General features: G+C 35.9%; 4 protein-coding genes across 6 annotated transcripts in view; 2 read left to right on the top strand and 2 right to left on the bottom strand.

Annotated features, from left to right (window-relative positions):
* The first annotated feature begins 47 nt into the window (after positions 1–47).
* On the top strand, positions 48–980 carry LOC115237927 (nucleolar protein 16). The gene is made up of 3 exons (XM_029811317.1): positions 48–240; positions 316–634; positions 709–980. The coding sequence occupies exons 1-3, from the start codon at positions 137–139 to the stop codon at positions 841–843; spliced, it is 558 nt and encodes a 185-aa protein (XP_029667177.1). The 5' UTR covers positions 48–136; the 3' UTR covers positions 844–980.
* A 107-nt stretch (positions 981–1,087) lies between these two features.
* LOC115237925 (fumarylacetoacetate hydrolase domain-containing protein 2A) lies at positions 1,088–7,014 on the bottom strand. 2 transcript variants are annotated; one of them, XM_029811314.1, is made up of 7 exons: positions 6,730–7,014; positions 5,640–5,801; positions 5,126–5,161; positions 2,833–3,049; positions 2,120–2,454; positions 1,954–2,041; positions 1,088–1,879 (listed from the first exon to the last, which is right to left on the bottom strand). In XM_029811314.1, the coding sequence occupies exons 1-7, from the start codon at positions 6,858–6,860 to the stop codon at positions 1,817–1,819; spliced, it is 1,032 nt and encodes a 343-aa protein (XP_029667174.1). In that variant the 5' UTR covers positions 6,861–7,014; the 3' UTR covers positions 1,088–1,816. The 2 variants fall into 2 exon arrangements, with proteins under 2 accessions (XP_029667174.1, XP_029667175.1); XM_029811315.1 differs by lacking the exon at positions 5,126–5,161.
* Positions 7,015–7,155: 141 nt separating this feature from the next.
* LOC115237926 (39S ribosomal protein L35, mitochondrial) lies at positions 7,156–9,165 on the bottom strand. The gene is made up of 4 exons (XM_029811316.1): positions 8,996–9,165; positions 8,328–8,487; positions 8,051–8,185; positions 7,156–7,933 (listed from the first exon to the last, which is right to left on the bottom strand). The coding sequence occupies exons 1-4, from the start codon at positions 9,024–9,026 to the stop codon at positions 7,702–7,704; spliced, it is 558 nt and encodes a 185-aa protein (XP_029667176.1). The 5' UTR covers positions 9,027–9,165; the 3' UTR covers positions 7,156–7,701.
* The window catches only part of LOC115237923 (MICOS complex subunit Mic60), a 38,169-nt gene continuing 31,860 nt past the window's right edge, over positions 9,038–15,346 (top strand). The window contains exons 1-9 of one of the 2 annotated variants that reach the window (XM_029811311.1): positions 9,038–9,172; positions 9,526–9,611; positions 10,009–10,077; positions 10,300–10,512; positions 10,610–10,653; positions 11,075–11,182; positions 11,267–11,474; positions 11,559–11,970; positions 12,128–12,262. In XM_029811311.1, coding sequence (XP_029667171.1) covers positions 9,128–9,172; positions 9,526–9,611; positions 10,009–10,077; positions 10,300–10,512; positions 10,610–10,653; positions 11,075–11,182; positions 11,267–11,474; positions 11,559–11,970; positions 12,128–12,262 — 1,320 coding nt within the window. In that variant the 5' untranslated portion in view covers positions 9,038–9,127. The remainder of the gene's footprint in view (positions 9,173–9,525; positions 9,612–10,008; positions 10,078–10,299; positions 10,513–10,609; positions 10,654–11,074; positions 11,183–11,266; positions 11,475–11,558; positions 11,971–12,127; positions 12,263–15,346) is intronic. The other variant, XM_029811312.1, reaches the window with a different exon arrangement.

Below are 15,346 nucleotides of genomic sequence, written 5' to 3'. Positions count from 1 at the left end.
CAGCCAATCGCGTGACACCAATTATACCTATGTTCTTTTTTGCTTAGAAAGCTCTCTACAATGCACTGATCTATACTGCACATGCACACGCGTGTGAAGTTGTAAATATCGAGCGCGTATTGTAAATATCAAGAAGATGATTAAGAAGATTAAGAAGTTGAAACGTAAGAAGAAATTCAATCCGAATGTGAATCGAAAAAGGCTACGAAATAAGTTACAAAAATTGCCGATTATCTCGTGGTAAGTTTCCTAACCTAAATGACGCATAATCCGTCACACGCAACGATTAATATCTTATTTCATTAATATTATTAGCGATCCGATAAAAAAAGCATGGACGAACACGAAATCTACGCGAATTAATTTGAAAGAAATGGGTTTGGCGTATGATGCAAACGAAGCTGTACAAATTCCCAATGTGAAGCGTGAAATGTTGGAGGAGGCCAAAAGAATAGTTAGAGAAGATGATAGTTCGTCGGATCACGAAGCTGAAGATGCGACTCCAATAAAAAGTCACGTGATGGAAAATTTGGAAGCTGAAACGAAAGCACCTCGAGAGCGTCGTTTCAGTTTACCGAAAGGAGAGGCACAATTTTTGACTTATTTGATCAAAAAATATGGCGAAGATTACGAAGTAAGATATTCTTTGAAAAAACCTTACTTTAAATAATATAGCAAATTATATCTATATATATTTTTTGCATATAGGCAATGTCAAGAGATAAGAAGAACCATTATCAGTTAACCTGGAAACAAATACGAGCCAAAATAAAAATGTTTAAAGGTATTCCGGAGCAGTATAACAAATATCTTCAAAATGACAGCACAAAATTAAACTCGTAACTTAAATGTAAGTAATATATCTTTAGATTGAATTTGATGCTCTGTATATATAAGTCAATGACTTAAACTAAATATTGTTATAATCTCTGCACTAATTTGATTAAAAAAAATAAATAAATAAGAGGTTATATATAAAATTCAACACATTTTTGTTATACGAACATAAAACATTATTTTTAAATAATATAATGTGGTAAGTAATATTTATATTAGATGGGAAAAATAATCGGTAATGTTGGCATTCTTTAATCATTCCTTCATTTAAATCATTTTTCATGATTTTGATGAGAATTATTTGATAATATAAACAGTTTTCACTACTATCAGATCTCACTACTTGTACTTGTGGTTACTCGCACACATATTCATGTTTTTACAGATAAATATTGAAGATATATCACATACACACAAAATTGAACATAAATATCAAAAAGTACTCCTCCTTAAACTTTCATTCAAATTCTCCAAGAATAATGTAGAAACTATTTACATATACATTATTGACATATATACCAATTTTTACGATGTTAAAATACTTAATAACAATTGAATATAAAGATTCACATGATTAAATAACTATTAATATATAATTCATTAAAATGTAAAATTATTAAAATTATGTGGAGATTGGATTGAATGAGATAAAATAGACATACAATAGAAACAATCTGATTTTAATTATATAAGTACGTAAAATACGTGACATATAGAAAATTAGCGTTGCTGTGTTATCAATGTTGCTAGACGCGTTTATGCCCTGAGCAAAAAGTGGCGATGCTGTTACCTCTGGCATAAACATTTGCAATCACATTGAAATCGTCGATGTTGTTCGAGTATGTATTTCTGTATCCAGATCAGACACAGTTTTTGGGATGATTCAATGTCATCGCGGATGTCGATACCCGAAAAAACGTCCAGTCTTGTGAAGAAGTTCTGATAACGCTTTCCAAAGGCATACTCTCGGTTTCTTAGTTCAGATTACTTTGTTTCTCAGACGTCCCAGACTCTCGATCTCAGTTTCCAGTACGTCGCCACGCTAAAATATGTTTACTTATAACGAGGTACTAATTATTTAATTAATTTTATTTTAATATATTTATAATGACGTACCTGTAGATATTCTGGTGGATTGCGCGTGAATCCCACACCAGCCGGTGTACCGGTAAGAATCACGTCGCCTGGTAACAGTGTCATAAATCTAAAAATACGATTAATATTGTTATTGCGTGTATCTACAATCGCTTATTATTGACGTGTCATCGAGAAAAATACAAACTGCGAAAGATAAGCGACTATTTCGTGAGGTTTGAAGATAAGTTCGTTGGTGTTGCCATCCTGCTTTAATTTGCCATTCACCCATGTCCTCACGAACAGATTATTGATGTCGCATATCGCTTCCTTGGTGACGACTGCCGGACCAAGCGGACAGAACGTGTCCATCGCTTTGCCGAGCAGAAATTGACCGCCGTTTCGCTTCGATTTCTGCCAATCGCGCGCCGTCACGTCCTGGGCCACTGTATAACCGAAGATACAATCCTCGACATCGTCATTGCTGAGGCTTTTGCATTTCTTGCCGATCACTATCGCCAACTCGGCCTCCCAATCGACTTTCTATAAATTCAAAAATCGATTGCGCACTTTGATCAGATCCTCGGCGCATCCTACATAACATTATTTATCGCGTTCTCCTTAACTTTAAAATTCTTCTGTCAAAGACAAGTTACATAATGAATCAACACCAAATGAACATGTGAATACGATTTCTAGGCAAATTTGTATTCAAGCCACGAATCTCATGAAGCTACCGTGAAAAAAGTATCACAATAGTACTATTATGTCTTGAAACGTGAATGGGAAGAAAACGAAAATAGGATGTGGATGAGAAGATCTCGGTAAACTAAAAATACATAATTACGTAGTAACGAAATCATCGCGATCTTCCTTAAGGGTAATCCGTGTCGATGATAATCTCGTCTCATGTCGACTTACGTCCGAAATCTGCGGCAGCAGGATGTTATCGCGCGGTCCGATGATGTTGCTGGGAAATTTGCTGAAGACTACCGGACTCTCCGGAATCGGTATACCTTGCTCTTGGCAATGACCGCTATAGTTGAGACCGATGCAAGCGAGTTTGTCCATACGCGTGACTGGGGCCAGAAAGTTGACGTCGTTCTCGGGTATAATGCTCCGTCCCTCGGCGACTATTCTGTAACCATCGTTAGTCAAGTCAAAAATAGACTTTGGAATCGTCTAATGGAAGTTAATCAACTCGCACTCACACGCGAGGTAACATCTAGTTGTTTTTCTTTTTTTTTTTTGGCGCGAAAAAAATACCATGATAGAGAATAAAGAGGAAAAATGGAAATTTTATTATGTTTGCAGGCACAGAAATTTGCGTGCGTTTTCTGCTTCGTATAAGTTTATTATTGCCTAATAATCGTAGGCAACATGCGGTTTGATGTGCGCTAACAAAACAATTTCCAGAAGAAAATATAGACTGACGATAGTAAGCCATGTAACAACACCAGTTTAATACTCCAGCGGATAATCTCTCGTCATTAATTTTGTATTGCTAATCGATAAACCCGGCACGGTTTTGCGGTTTATGTACTTGTTATGATGCTGCTATTTCCGGTCAATTGTGTATTGAAGCATAAATGTGTGGTTCTTTTTACGAATGTGTTTCTTGTCGTTAAATATCTTCACGGATGCCAAATTACATAACAGAAACGTCGCGTGTGCGGTTTTAAATTCTCGTAAAATATAACGTGCTGTATGAGTAATATTTCTCATCTAACTTAAATCTTTATAAATTTGATATATGTGCAGGTTCTATCGTCGAAATCATTTTCCGATTCTTCTTAATAAACACATTGTGACGCAAATTGCGAGTTTTGTAATAATCGAAAGCGATATTGCATAAATATCAGCGAATTAATTAGCATTTATATCGTTTGTCCCAATTACATTTGATCGCCAAATGTAAAATTAAGAAAGGAAAAAAAAATACGCGATGATCATTTAATTTTTTAAAACCGAAGATATAGTATATATATATATATATATATAAAAGTAAACAATTATAAATACTCCTCCATTCGGAGTGTTATTGTTTTCACCGAAAATTTTTCAACTGTACCAAAGAAGCTTAAAAGCTCGCCAATTGGTAGCGAGACAAGATGTTGTCTTATGTTAGTATCAAGTATGCATCTGATCGAGAATTGATTGCAAATTGAGACAAGATTCATTTGTTGAACATAAATAAGATACGATATCGATATGTTATGGAAAAGCTCAAAAGTTTCAATGACACATATATATTTAAAACGAGATAACAGATGCAATCGATAGAGACGGTAATTTGCAAGATTTAACCGAGATCGATAAATCAACAGCAAGAAGCATGCAATGCATAATAATTTACGAAATGCTACGTGCTGACGCGCGTGACACATAGCAATTTTCTACTAATGATCGAAAATAATCCGAAGAATACACTTATGATTATTCGAGACACGAGAGACGCGTCCGGTTTTTCAATCGTTATATTAAACTGCTCGGGAGATATACAAATCGTTAACGAGATTCGAATGATTTTGAAATAAATTTTAAGCTGATTTTCCCATTCATGGGCCATTTACAGTTTAATTGGATTGATTCAATACAGATTCAATCCATTAATGGGGTTTTCCGTTAATAAATTCGATCCTCTAATCGCGAATACACAGAGTGATTGTCAAAACATTGATAACACAACAGCTATCTGATTTGCGCGCGATTAAAATTTCCTTATGCAATCGTGTCGTCAATATGTTAATTATATTGTAGCATTCGAGAATTTCAAAGATAAATTTTACTCTCGCATAAGCGTTTCTTCCGATGCAATGAAAATTATTTATGTGCATAAATTATCCGTCTAGGATGAATTTTGTGCATTAAGATGGTACAGTAGATTAGTCAAGTACTTTAAATACATCTTTAAATATCCTTGTGCAAATAATTTATCTAAATATTTACTTAGCAAAAATTAATATTATATAATGGAAAATTAGATATATAAAGTGAGTAATTTTGATGAGGATAATTTGATAACGATGGACTAAGATGACTTAATTGATCTAATGAAAGTTCGACTTTTGATCGAAAAAAGATAACATTATATTACATGTATGTATGTGTGCGTGGGCATGAATCTATACACATAATTGATAAAGGAAGAGAGAAAAGGGAAAATAACTATTTCTTATGTCACACGAATCGAATTCCGAAAGCCACTACCAACCTCTCTACTGCCCTCCTTAGGTCGATATCGTCTTCCCTGGTGAAACAAATGTTCACGATAAGATCAGGTAATCTTTTTCATTTCGCACACCTTTCGCACCATATATCATATTACTATACTACTGAAATATATATCCTAAGGTTCAAAGAAAAGCTTGCAATATAACTCGGACAGATCCAAGTTCTAATCATTCAATGCCAATCGAGAGACATTTAATTGTCAAGTCTCCGACCTTAATTTTTCATAAAAAAGAAAATTTAATTAAAAACAATTACAGCATTAGAAATGAACGATTATTTCGTCATTTAATACATTCTAAATTGTTTTGTACGCATTAGACATAATTCCACAAGCTGATAAAAGACCGGCTATCTGGCGTCGTGGCTATAAATCACAACAAGGAGTAAATATTTTCATAACAGATACACGAAATCGCGCGCAATTATACAGACATATCTGTAATCGACTCGCATATCGAAGACCCTGGTCTCAGCTGTTCAAACCGCTCTCCTACCTTTTAGCCTTTTTGAGAAGATCGTCACCGCCCTCGAGAAACTTTTTCAGCGTGTTCGGGATCCGTGAATCGACCGCCGACACGGCGATGATGTCGCCACCCTGTTTCAGCTGGACCCCGAGATGTTGCGGGCCCCCGCCCTTGCTTGTGAATTGAACGAACCTGCGAAAATATTCTATCGTAATCGACGTCCATTATCGAAATAGAAAGACGCGATTAATTAAACGTTCGGGATTAATAAACTCAATCGAGTTATACGTCGCGCGCGTCTGATTTGACTTTCTAAATTCTAAATATATACACGTTCTTTTTTATCAATTTGTATTTGTCTCACGAAAGCAGATAGCTGAAGTATACAGAAATTATGTAAAAGAATAATAAATTATATGCCAGCAAAAGTTTATCAATTCTTTTTAAGAAACGCGCACAAAGTAATATCGTTTTTCTGCATCATGAAACATTCCTGTATAAAAAAATTATTTACTTAATAGTAACGTATCTTTACGTGTGTGTGTTGTGTATATGAATTTTTATAGTTTTTCACAAAACTCATTAATAATCGCCGAGATATTTCGAAATTAAGAGAAACTAGATATGATATAATTATTATAGAGTGCTAGAAAAACAATTTTTTAATTAGTATTAGAAAATTAATCATATATTTTTTAATAATAGAAAACGGTAGTTTTTGATATTACAAAATTATTTTTTGATAATATTAGAAAATTAATAGATTCAATCTGTTATACGATTTTTGATAGATTCAAATGATATTTTCGGATGTCGATAATTAATTAATTAATTAATTCACATTATAAGTACAAGTTGCTGTTTTTCCGTCAAAATTTTTCAAATTATTCGTGACTAACCGTCGACGAGGCTAACGTCATATGTGAACGATCTTTATATAAGAAAAAAAAAATTTAAGAAATTTCGGGGAGCATCTATTATATCGATGACACTTGCCGCAATATGTACTTATCGCGTTATATTTATATTATATATAAGAAAAATTCATTCTGGCAAAACAATCGGCGCCCGAGTGTTACGATTTTAAGGTCGGGACGGAGGGGAGTGGGGTTATGCTTACCTCATATCGAGCGTGCGACTCGATGAGAAATTTCTGCTGGCGACGACGACGGCGAGATTTGGATTACCCTCGCTCTTTCCGAAGGCCAAACACGCTCTGCCGAGCAGTCGCAATTTTCCGCGATACGGCATCTTGTATCGTTATCACCGCCCGGAGTGAAAATATGCGCTCGTCTGATAGCCGACGATAAAAAAAAAAAGAAGTAAGCCGATTGCGACAATTACTTTACAATGACATACACACTCCGTGAAGGACAAATCGCGACTAAAAGATTCGTGAGCTCTCTCTCGAACTCTCGAACACCGCGTAGCGGGGGCCGCCTACGTGATTATTTAGTTGGGTTATGTTAGGTTAAGTTTGGTTAGATAATTCTCGTTTCAAAAGTACCCGTCAATCGATCGTGATTAAAGAGACCAGAAAAAAATGTGGTTAAAGTATGTATTTATTGAAGAGAATGTAATATCCCGTGGAATACAAATCGTGGCATATTGTGATATCTTATCATTTTGCGCAACGATATTGATTAATATAAAATTCCAACATCTGTGCTGCGAGATATATAAATCACATGTAATGTTAAATATTGATATTTTTTGATAATTAAGAGTACCTGTAAACTTGTATTGTGATAGAATTTTTAATGGAACATTTTATGTATCTCAATCATCTCTGTTTCGATAACGAATAATACGATACACGTTTACAAGCTTTAACAAAACTCGACAACTGCATTAGTTTATAGCATATGTGATTTGTCAGTAATATATATATAATCTACACTAAATATTTTATAATACACCCAGAAAAAAATTGGAGCGCACTGCATTTGGTGTATTGTACAATAAAGTGATTAAATAAAATATTTGTATAAAGAAGAATGCACACACAATTGTACAACTTACTTGTACTAAACAATATCTTTACTACCTTTGCAATCGAAACTTATAATTGCAATAATTGTAATACAGATAATTAAGATAGTGGTCTTCTTCGAGTTATACTAAATTCTTCTCTGTCATGGTACGGTTCATACGGATCATCAACATAATAATGTCGTCTTTTCCAGTACTTGGTCACCATCTTGTCTAGCATTGTGCTCTGCGTGGCATTGCAGAATACATGCTGTTGCAATCTCTTTTTTCTGGCCCACGATTTCTTCCACAAATGTTTCTTTCGACCAGCTTTCGTTCTAATCCAGATACCCCTGTAATATTTAATTTATGTTTTACTCAAATTTATTTCGTTTCGAATTTATTATATATCAGGAATTTGGATATAAGCAATATTTATCAAGATGATTGTAACATGCTCGAAATATTACCAATGTAATCTATAAAAGCGTTTTAAGACCGTCTTTACAGTTTTCCGCTTCCCTTTCCGCATAGAATACTTGATTAGTGTTCTCACTGGTACATTAATAGGTTCTGATGGCAACGCTAGACGATTTTCTGCATAACTGAAAAGATAACATTATTTTTTTATGTAGATGCATGACACACTATATTATTTCATATAGAAAGTCATAAATCATTGTATTCTTGTAAAAATCAATATAATCTAGCACACACACGAATTACTTTAGCAATATAATATATTACTTTAGTAATGTTTTATGTTGCACTGGACCAATAGCAGCCCACTTTTGGACAGCAGTTGACAATGCTCCAAAATTTCTGTACTGCGTAGAATTGAAAACAAGATCACATCTTGAAGCAATAAAGCTTGTCACATTAGTACTCGTTGCTCTTGCTGCAATTCCTGAAATAATATAGTAAAATGTGTGCTTACAAAGTACAATATCTGGAAAAATATTTTTACATTTCTTTGTTCCGAAACATATACAAATATTTTATTATCTGTTATGTAAATTTCTTCACACACACATATATATATACCTATCAAACGCGTTTACTGCGTTTTTTAGAAAACACTATTAAATTTTATTATTATATTTTTATATTATTATTACTATTATTTAATATATCTATAGGATAGATAAGCTTCAGGCTCGAGATACACGCGCGCCACGTTTCGGATTTCGCGCCATTCCTTACGTTAGTCACGTGTCATGTCATGGCGCGGTATGTCATGGCCGTCACTTAAAGCGCCGGACATAACCTCTCGACGTCGCGTATTTCGTCGTTCACGTCGCGACGAGACGTGAAATCGGGGCGAAATTATGGTGCATCGCGTAACCGCCGTATGACAGATCCCCGCGACCCGTTCGCCGATCGCGGGATCAGCTTTTAAACACGCGCGTACCCACCTCGCAGCGCCGCACTCACGACACGCAGCATTCTTCTTTTCGCGCAAGTTCCGTCTGATCGGCTGTGACCAGCTGTTTTGCGCCGTCGTTCCCTTTCTCCCCCGCCTGGCTGACTGACCGGCCACCCGAAAGATGTTCCGAATTGGATTAAAATTTCCGTGCAACGGTCTAACACGGGTACGTAGAGCGAAAAAGAAATTTGCGAGTGACGAATTGAATCGAGTGAATTTTCCTTATTCCCGAAGAGAAATAACGTCGATCCGCGACCCGCGACGTCCTTCTCGCGAACAGTGTCGCGCGCGACGAATTCCGCTTCGACTTTTGATCACCTCCTTCGTCGGCTGTCACGGAGTCGACGACGACGAGCACGGACGTCCGTGACAGCGACGTCGATCTCGAGGATCGTTAGTGAATAAAATCTCGGTCGCGGACGACGTTTGCGCGCCTCGTGCGCGTGACAAAGATGGCACGAAAATTGTAGGGAGCTTACATAATTCCAGAAGCTCTGATTCTGAACGTTGCTCTTTCAGGTCAAAAAACACGGCTGCTCCAGGTTACACTTGATAGCCAGGTACCATGAGTCGCGAACACGCGTCAAATACGAACCGGACGGAAGGTGAGTTTATCCCGGCAAGAATTTTGATGATGACAGGTTGTCGTTGCTTGTCAAAAGTGTTGATTAGTATTAAGATTGTATTTTGTATTTCATTAGCTTCGAGATACGACCGACTACTTTATTTCTATTGTTTATTGTCAATTTCGCGCGTTGATCGGTGCGCGGTGAGGTTATGTTCGATCAATGTTTCTCTACTGAATAAAAATGATAGTAATGACTTTATAAATAAATCTATCATATTTATGCGCTTTTCTCACTATTCGAATGATTTTGAATTATCTAATTACTGATTTTGTAAGAAATTTTCACTTTTGACAAGCAATAAAAATATTTTTATTTAATAATTTTTTTAAATAATTGTGTATGTATTATTTCGGTTTTATTATATTTTTCTTAGGCTATGCAAGGATATCAGATTTATATCCAGGTTTACTGGACCTAAGTATTCGACCGCACCGCCAAAAAGGTACATAAAATATAAACAATAATAAATGTTTGTTTGTTACAAAATATAAATTTGAGAATATTTGACATGTTATTTTTAATGAATTAATGCATGTTGCAATCATTTTCCCATTATTTTTGTTAACTCTTTATATAATTTTGGCTGTGTATCATATTGTAAGAGAAAAGATTAACAGATTTGGATAAATAAATTAATTTTTATTATGCTCTTGGTTTGTAACAGTGAGAAAAGTCGAGGATCAGGAACATTGATAACTTTAGGAGCTGTAACAATAGGTACTTTAGGAATATTAACATATGCAAAGCAAGATCCGGAAGTTCGAGCTACTCTTGAAGGATGGATTCCTGGCACAGATAAAGCTATTCGAATTATCTTCCAGGAGGAATCTAGCTATTTCGACTTTGTACTTACATTCTTCAAAACATTGAAGCAAACGTAAGAAAAAAATATGAAACATATATAATGTTTAATAATTGTTAATAATTGTTAATAATTGTTGATTTTATTAAAGTGAATAAATATTTTTTTACAGGATATTGGACTTGTTCATCAAGGAAACATCAAAACCAGAACCAGGTCAGAAAAGACTAGATTGCACAAAACTTATAGAATATATACGTGAGTCCCATCCTATATCTAATTCCTAATTTCTTTATTCCTGTCTTTATGTCTTACTCTTTTTATATACATTTATTCCTTTAATCCAACTCTTTTTTATAACTTTTTAGGGCCAATTTCACCAAGTCTGGTTAGATGAACTGACGGTTAAAATTAGCAGGGTGGCCAACAGAAAATAGAGGTTAGGGAAAACCAAGTATTCATGTCATTTTAGTTAACCACCCTGCTAATTTTAACCGTCGGTTCATCTAACCGGACTTGGTGAAATTTGGCTTTAGAAATACAGAATTAGATCTAGTATATAGAGCGTAATTAATTACTAAATTGTACATATATAATATTCCCACTAATCTTTAACAATCACGTGTGTGTACTGTAGCACCCAAGCCAGTTTTTAAACCACTAGTCGAGAAGAAGGAAGCGCCTATTAACGAGAATTATGCCGAAATTCGTGTTAGTAAAGAGAAGGGTGAAAAAGTAGACGTTGGTACGTTGGCATATTTTTTGTAATTATTTTACATATATGAAATCTTCCTATATAAATTATTAAAATACTTATAATTTTTTATAGTGGTTGAAAAACCAACGCCTTCCAAAACTGTACCCGAAGAGTTGATGCCACAAAATCTTGTCGAGCTAGAAACGTACTGCGGTGAAGCCGCCGCTAAGGCTATCGAGGCCTATCGTAAGGCGGTATGCGCACTTCAAGACTACAATCAGGATATCGTCAAAGTCATTGAGAGTGCTGGCACTACGATAAGCGGGACCGTTTGGCAAAGGTGATGATCGTTACGCTTACATAATCGTTTCACGCTTCATTTCTTTATCCATTATATAACTGGATTTGTACTATGTGGTTGCAGGTTAAAGGAGGCGACGGAAAAGAGAAAAGAGATGGTACAGCAAGCGGAGGAACATGCGAAAGATGCGTTGAATTCGCTTAAGCGCATGTACAATTTAATTGATGAATCAGTGCTCCAAGCGCCCGCGCATATGAAAACAGCCGCGAGACGGAACGTTAGAAAAATTATGGACGATGTGGACGAGGCTAAAAGGAAGTACACCGAAGAGCTGCATAGCAGTAACCTTACCGAGCGCTATTGGAAGCAAATTAAGACGGCGCGGGAAGATTTTAACGAAGAATTGCAAATTCTGTTTCCCAATATAAATATTCATGACAAGAAATTGTCTGTCAGTGAAGAAGCCTTCGATTTATTCGTCCTGCATATGTATCACAAAGTTAACAACCTGCAGAAAGAGCTGGAGAAATTAAGGGTACGTTATCAATATTTTTTTTTTTTTTTCAACGGATATCTCTTTCGAAACTTTTAAATTTATATCTAAAATTCTTGCGTTATTAAAGCAGCATCATTTTCATATGAGATTATAATATCGTCAACGATATTTTTATAAGCTAATTATTTGATTGCAGACAATCAGCGAAGCTAAAGTGAAGACGGCATTGAGGTCGACGGGTGAAGATGCGACTCAAGAAAAGTTGGACGCGATAATCTGCCTCGCAGTTAACCAGGAGAAGCTCGAGCTTCAAGACAAACACGCGAAAGAGGTAAGAAACTTGTTTCTCTGTGTTTTAAACTTGATATACAAATCGTCAATAGATTTTTATCTACAGAAGAATATTAAATTTTAAAATAATGTTTTAAAATATGTTTTATAATTCGTGAATTCTACACACGCGACGTGTTATATCGCATTTCTACTTTTATGTATTCTACTGTAGAACAGCTAATTAAATTCGTTTATAACGCGCGTATACATGTTTGTTGCGAAAAAAGCAATATACTCGGGAGATACGATCGAAATAACTTCAAAGCGCATTGTTTGACGCGCGAATCGCGCACTGAATCGTGTCTGTGTGCTTTTACGCTTCTATATCCGCTTTTTCCTATTACACAAATGCGAATAGAGGCGAGCTTTAGGCGTCATTATGAATGTTATCCTATGAGTTTACATCGAGAAAAGTCCAGCTTTGTCATTATGATGTAGATAGGCACGCGAGTTAAAGAGAGAATAGCGCAAGGTACTTTTATTATTGAATCGTTCGTCGCGCAATAATAATTGTAATTGAAAGATGGAAATTTACCGAGAAAATTTATTTTGCGGAAAAAAAAGGAAAGAGAAAAAATAAAGGAGGATCATTAAAAGCGCATCTCGCTGGGAGCTGAAAGTGCTTAAGTTGTAAGGTGAAAGAATAGAGAGATCGCGATGATAAAGAGCGAACTTTCATTAAAAAAGCGTCGAAAAATAGCGGAAAAAAGAAAGTAACCACGGGTTATACAATGATTCGTAGCCGCTTACATCACGCGCGCTTTTTAATGCCTTTTTAAGACCTCTCAAGCCGATTGAATCGCGTATAAAATAATATTCGGATGTCGTTTAAACAAAGGATTAAGTACATTTTACAAAATTCCACTGATGACGCGTCCCTCCCAATGTCCTTTGTCAAATATCTTTCTCTTAAATTTGCGCACACACGAGCTTTGTATTGTATATAAATTATAAATCAAACGTGATTAGATCGATTTTCGAGAGGAGTCGCGTTCAAATCAGATCATCTTATCAAATACAAATGGCAAATTCAGATCAGATCGACGCGTCATATGTTTTACTTATAAATGATGAATTTTTAGATTAATTAGATTAATTCTAAAGATTAATTTATTAGATTTATTAGATTAATATATATTTTATATTTTATATATTTTTAGATTTTAGATTAATTTTTAAATTAATATGTTCTTGTATGCATAACATGATATATCCGAATGCGGCATGGTCGCATGCGGGATGGTTCCCTCGGCTGCAGCGCAGCCTCCCAGCCCCCTTCGGCCGTTTTATTTACTTCCATTTGGCCGGACGCCAATATTTCGACGGCAGCTCGGCGATATTATTCCCTTAGAGTAGACGGCGTTTGCCATAGCCGCCGTATGCCACCGGCGAGGTATTCGTCGAGGAACCATTATGACTTAGTGTCCTCATAGTTGTCCGACAGCTCTTTTCCGTTCCCCCTTCTTTATATTCCTGATCCCCCCTTCTCCCTCTTTCGTCTCTCTCTCTCTTCCAGGTCGAATATAAATCTTGTTGGATCGATCCGACGCGGCGGGCACGACCTTTTGTTCTCGTTTCGGACGGGAACAGCGGTGTCCTCTAATTGCTATTTGTCTACGAGCTTCCGGTACCGCTCGTTAACGTCCGGCCGAATATTTCACCGTTAATGCATTGCTCGTGACGATATCCCCGCGTCATCCATTAAATCACGTGTATGAGGGCGGAATTAATTAATGGAAATTATTGTATAATTTGTTCATAAGTTGCCGCTAACAAACGACCGTTTATTTCGCGACAGTCGATACGGATTACCGGGACAAAAGTAACGAAAGTATATCGTTCTCGTCGTCGTCATAGATGCTCGACGCGAATCGCGAGCTTTATGGTACGTTCGCGCTGGTTTCTCGTCGAGCGAGAGGTGATCCGCCCTTGCGTCATTTAATTAACGTAGTTTTCGCCACGGAAAAACAACTGGTTATTCTCGTCTATTCGAGCGACTTTAAATGTTTTCGCTCCGAAACAAAGTTGTGCTACAAATCATCGGGTGGATGGAAATGAAACGGTCATGGTAAAAAGAGTTTACATTTGTGAACAATTCGAGTCAACTTTTTTTCCTCGGTGACTCAAAAAGAAGTTAATTATTATTATTATTTTCATCCGGAAGGAGACCTGTATTTGCAGTCACGTTGGAAAATATTCCGAGCGGAAAATGTTGGAAACTTCACGCTCATAAAATTATTAGTTCTCCTTAAGACAGTTTTTACAATCTTAAAGATAAATTTTGATTTGTATAATTAATAGTAATTAGTTATAATTTATTCCCTTTGAAAATATATATCGTAAATGAATGTGATATTAAAAAAATCAATAACAGCCATTCTCTTTGTTATGTATGCTCGAATAAACGAAGAAAAAATAAATAAAGCTTTTCGTGCAAGAATAGTAAGAATACATTGCCGTACGATCGTATGGAGAGCTTGAAAAATTCAAGGTTCCTTATCTGTCACCGCCGCCGTTTGGGATTTTCATCCGTGGCCTGGTCGCGAAGTATCTTTATGGCAGTACACCTGAAAGTTATTTACCGCGACAGACATGAATTATCGATGAAACTTTTTGCCGCGATTTGTTTTATCCCGCCCGCGCTTATCTTCTTTTCCTCCATCGCGCCTAGAAATAAAAAGCGAGTCGCGAGAGAAACTCCGTCCGATCCATTTTCCATATAGCTTTTAAAACTCGTCGTCGAGCCAAAGTATCGCCGATAATTTTATCAAGTATAGGCTGCAGAACGAACAACCATTACGCAATTAAAATTTACGCTGCAGGAGTTACTATAAAGGAGTTCTTACAACAGTTAATAAGCTTTTTAATTTAATAGAAGTTTTTGCAAAGAAACTCGCAAATTTTTTCACTGGAACTTGTATTTTAATTCTTTGAAACTGTGAGTTCTATAGGAAATTACTGTTGCTTTAATATAACATTTTCTAAAATTCCAATACTCTCTCTATATTTAATAGACTCCTCTTGTCTTTTATAAATACACAATGCGCATGCTCGCTTAAAATCCTCAGGAGTCTTTTTGCCA

This window comes from Formica exsecta, unplaced genomic scaffold, assembly GCF_003651465.1.
Source record: "Formica exsecta isolate Colony F162 unplaced genomic scaffold, ASM365146v1 scaffold314, whole genome shotgun sequence".
Lineage (NCBI taxonomy): Eukaryota > Metazoa > Arthropoda > Insecta > Hymenoptera > Formicidae > Formica > Formica exsecta.
This window is presented reverse-complemented; position numbering and strand designations above follow the sequence as displayed.

What these genes read in the sequence shown, in the direction of transcription:
- LOC115237927 (XM_029811317.1), top strand. Translation starts at nt 137, where the DNA reads ATGATTAAGAAGATTAAGAAGTTGAAACGTAAGAAGAAATTCAATCCG. An exon ending in AAATTGCCGATTATCTCGTG is followed by an intron (nt 241 to 315) that starts GTAAGTTTCCTA and finishes TAATATTATTAG; the next exon opens with CGATCCGATAAAAAAAGCAT. An exon ending in AATATGGCGAAGATTACGAA is followed by an intron (nt 635 to 708) that starts GTAAGATATTCT and finishes TTTTGCATATAG; the next exon opens with GCAATGTCAAGAGATAAGAA.
- LOC115237926 (XM_029811316.1), bottom strand. Translation starts at nt 9,026, where the DNA reads ATGCTGCGTGTCGTGAGTGCGGCGCTGCGAG. An exon ending in CGTGAGTGCGGCGCTGCGAG is followed by an intron (nt 8,488 to 8,995) that starts GTGGGTACGCGC and finishes ATATTATTTCAG; the next exon opens with GAATTGCAGCAAGAGCAACG. An exon ending in CAACATAAAACATTACTAAA is followed by an intron (nt 8,186 to 8,327) that starts GTAATATATTAT and finishes TTATCTTTTCAG; the next exon opens with TTATGCAGAAAATCGTCTAG.
- LOC115237925 (XM_029811314.1), bottom strand. Translation starts at nt 6,860, where the DNA reads ATGCCGTATCGCGGAAAATTGCGACTGCTCGGCAGAGCGTGTTTGGCC. An exon ending in AGTCGCACGCTCGATATGAG is followed by an intron (nt 5,802 to 6,729) that starts GTAAGCATAACC and finishes ATATTTTCGCAG; the next exon opens with GTTCGTTCAATTCACAAGCA. An exon ending in ATCCACCAGAATATCTACAG is followed by an intron (nt 1,880 to 1,953) that starts GTACGTCATTAT and finishes AACATATTTTAG; the next exon opens with CGTGGCGACGTACTGGAAAC.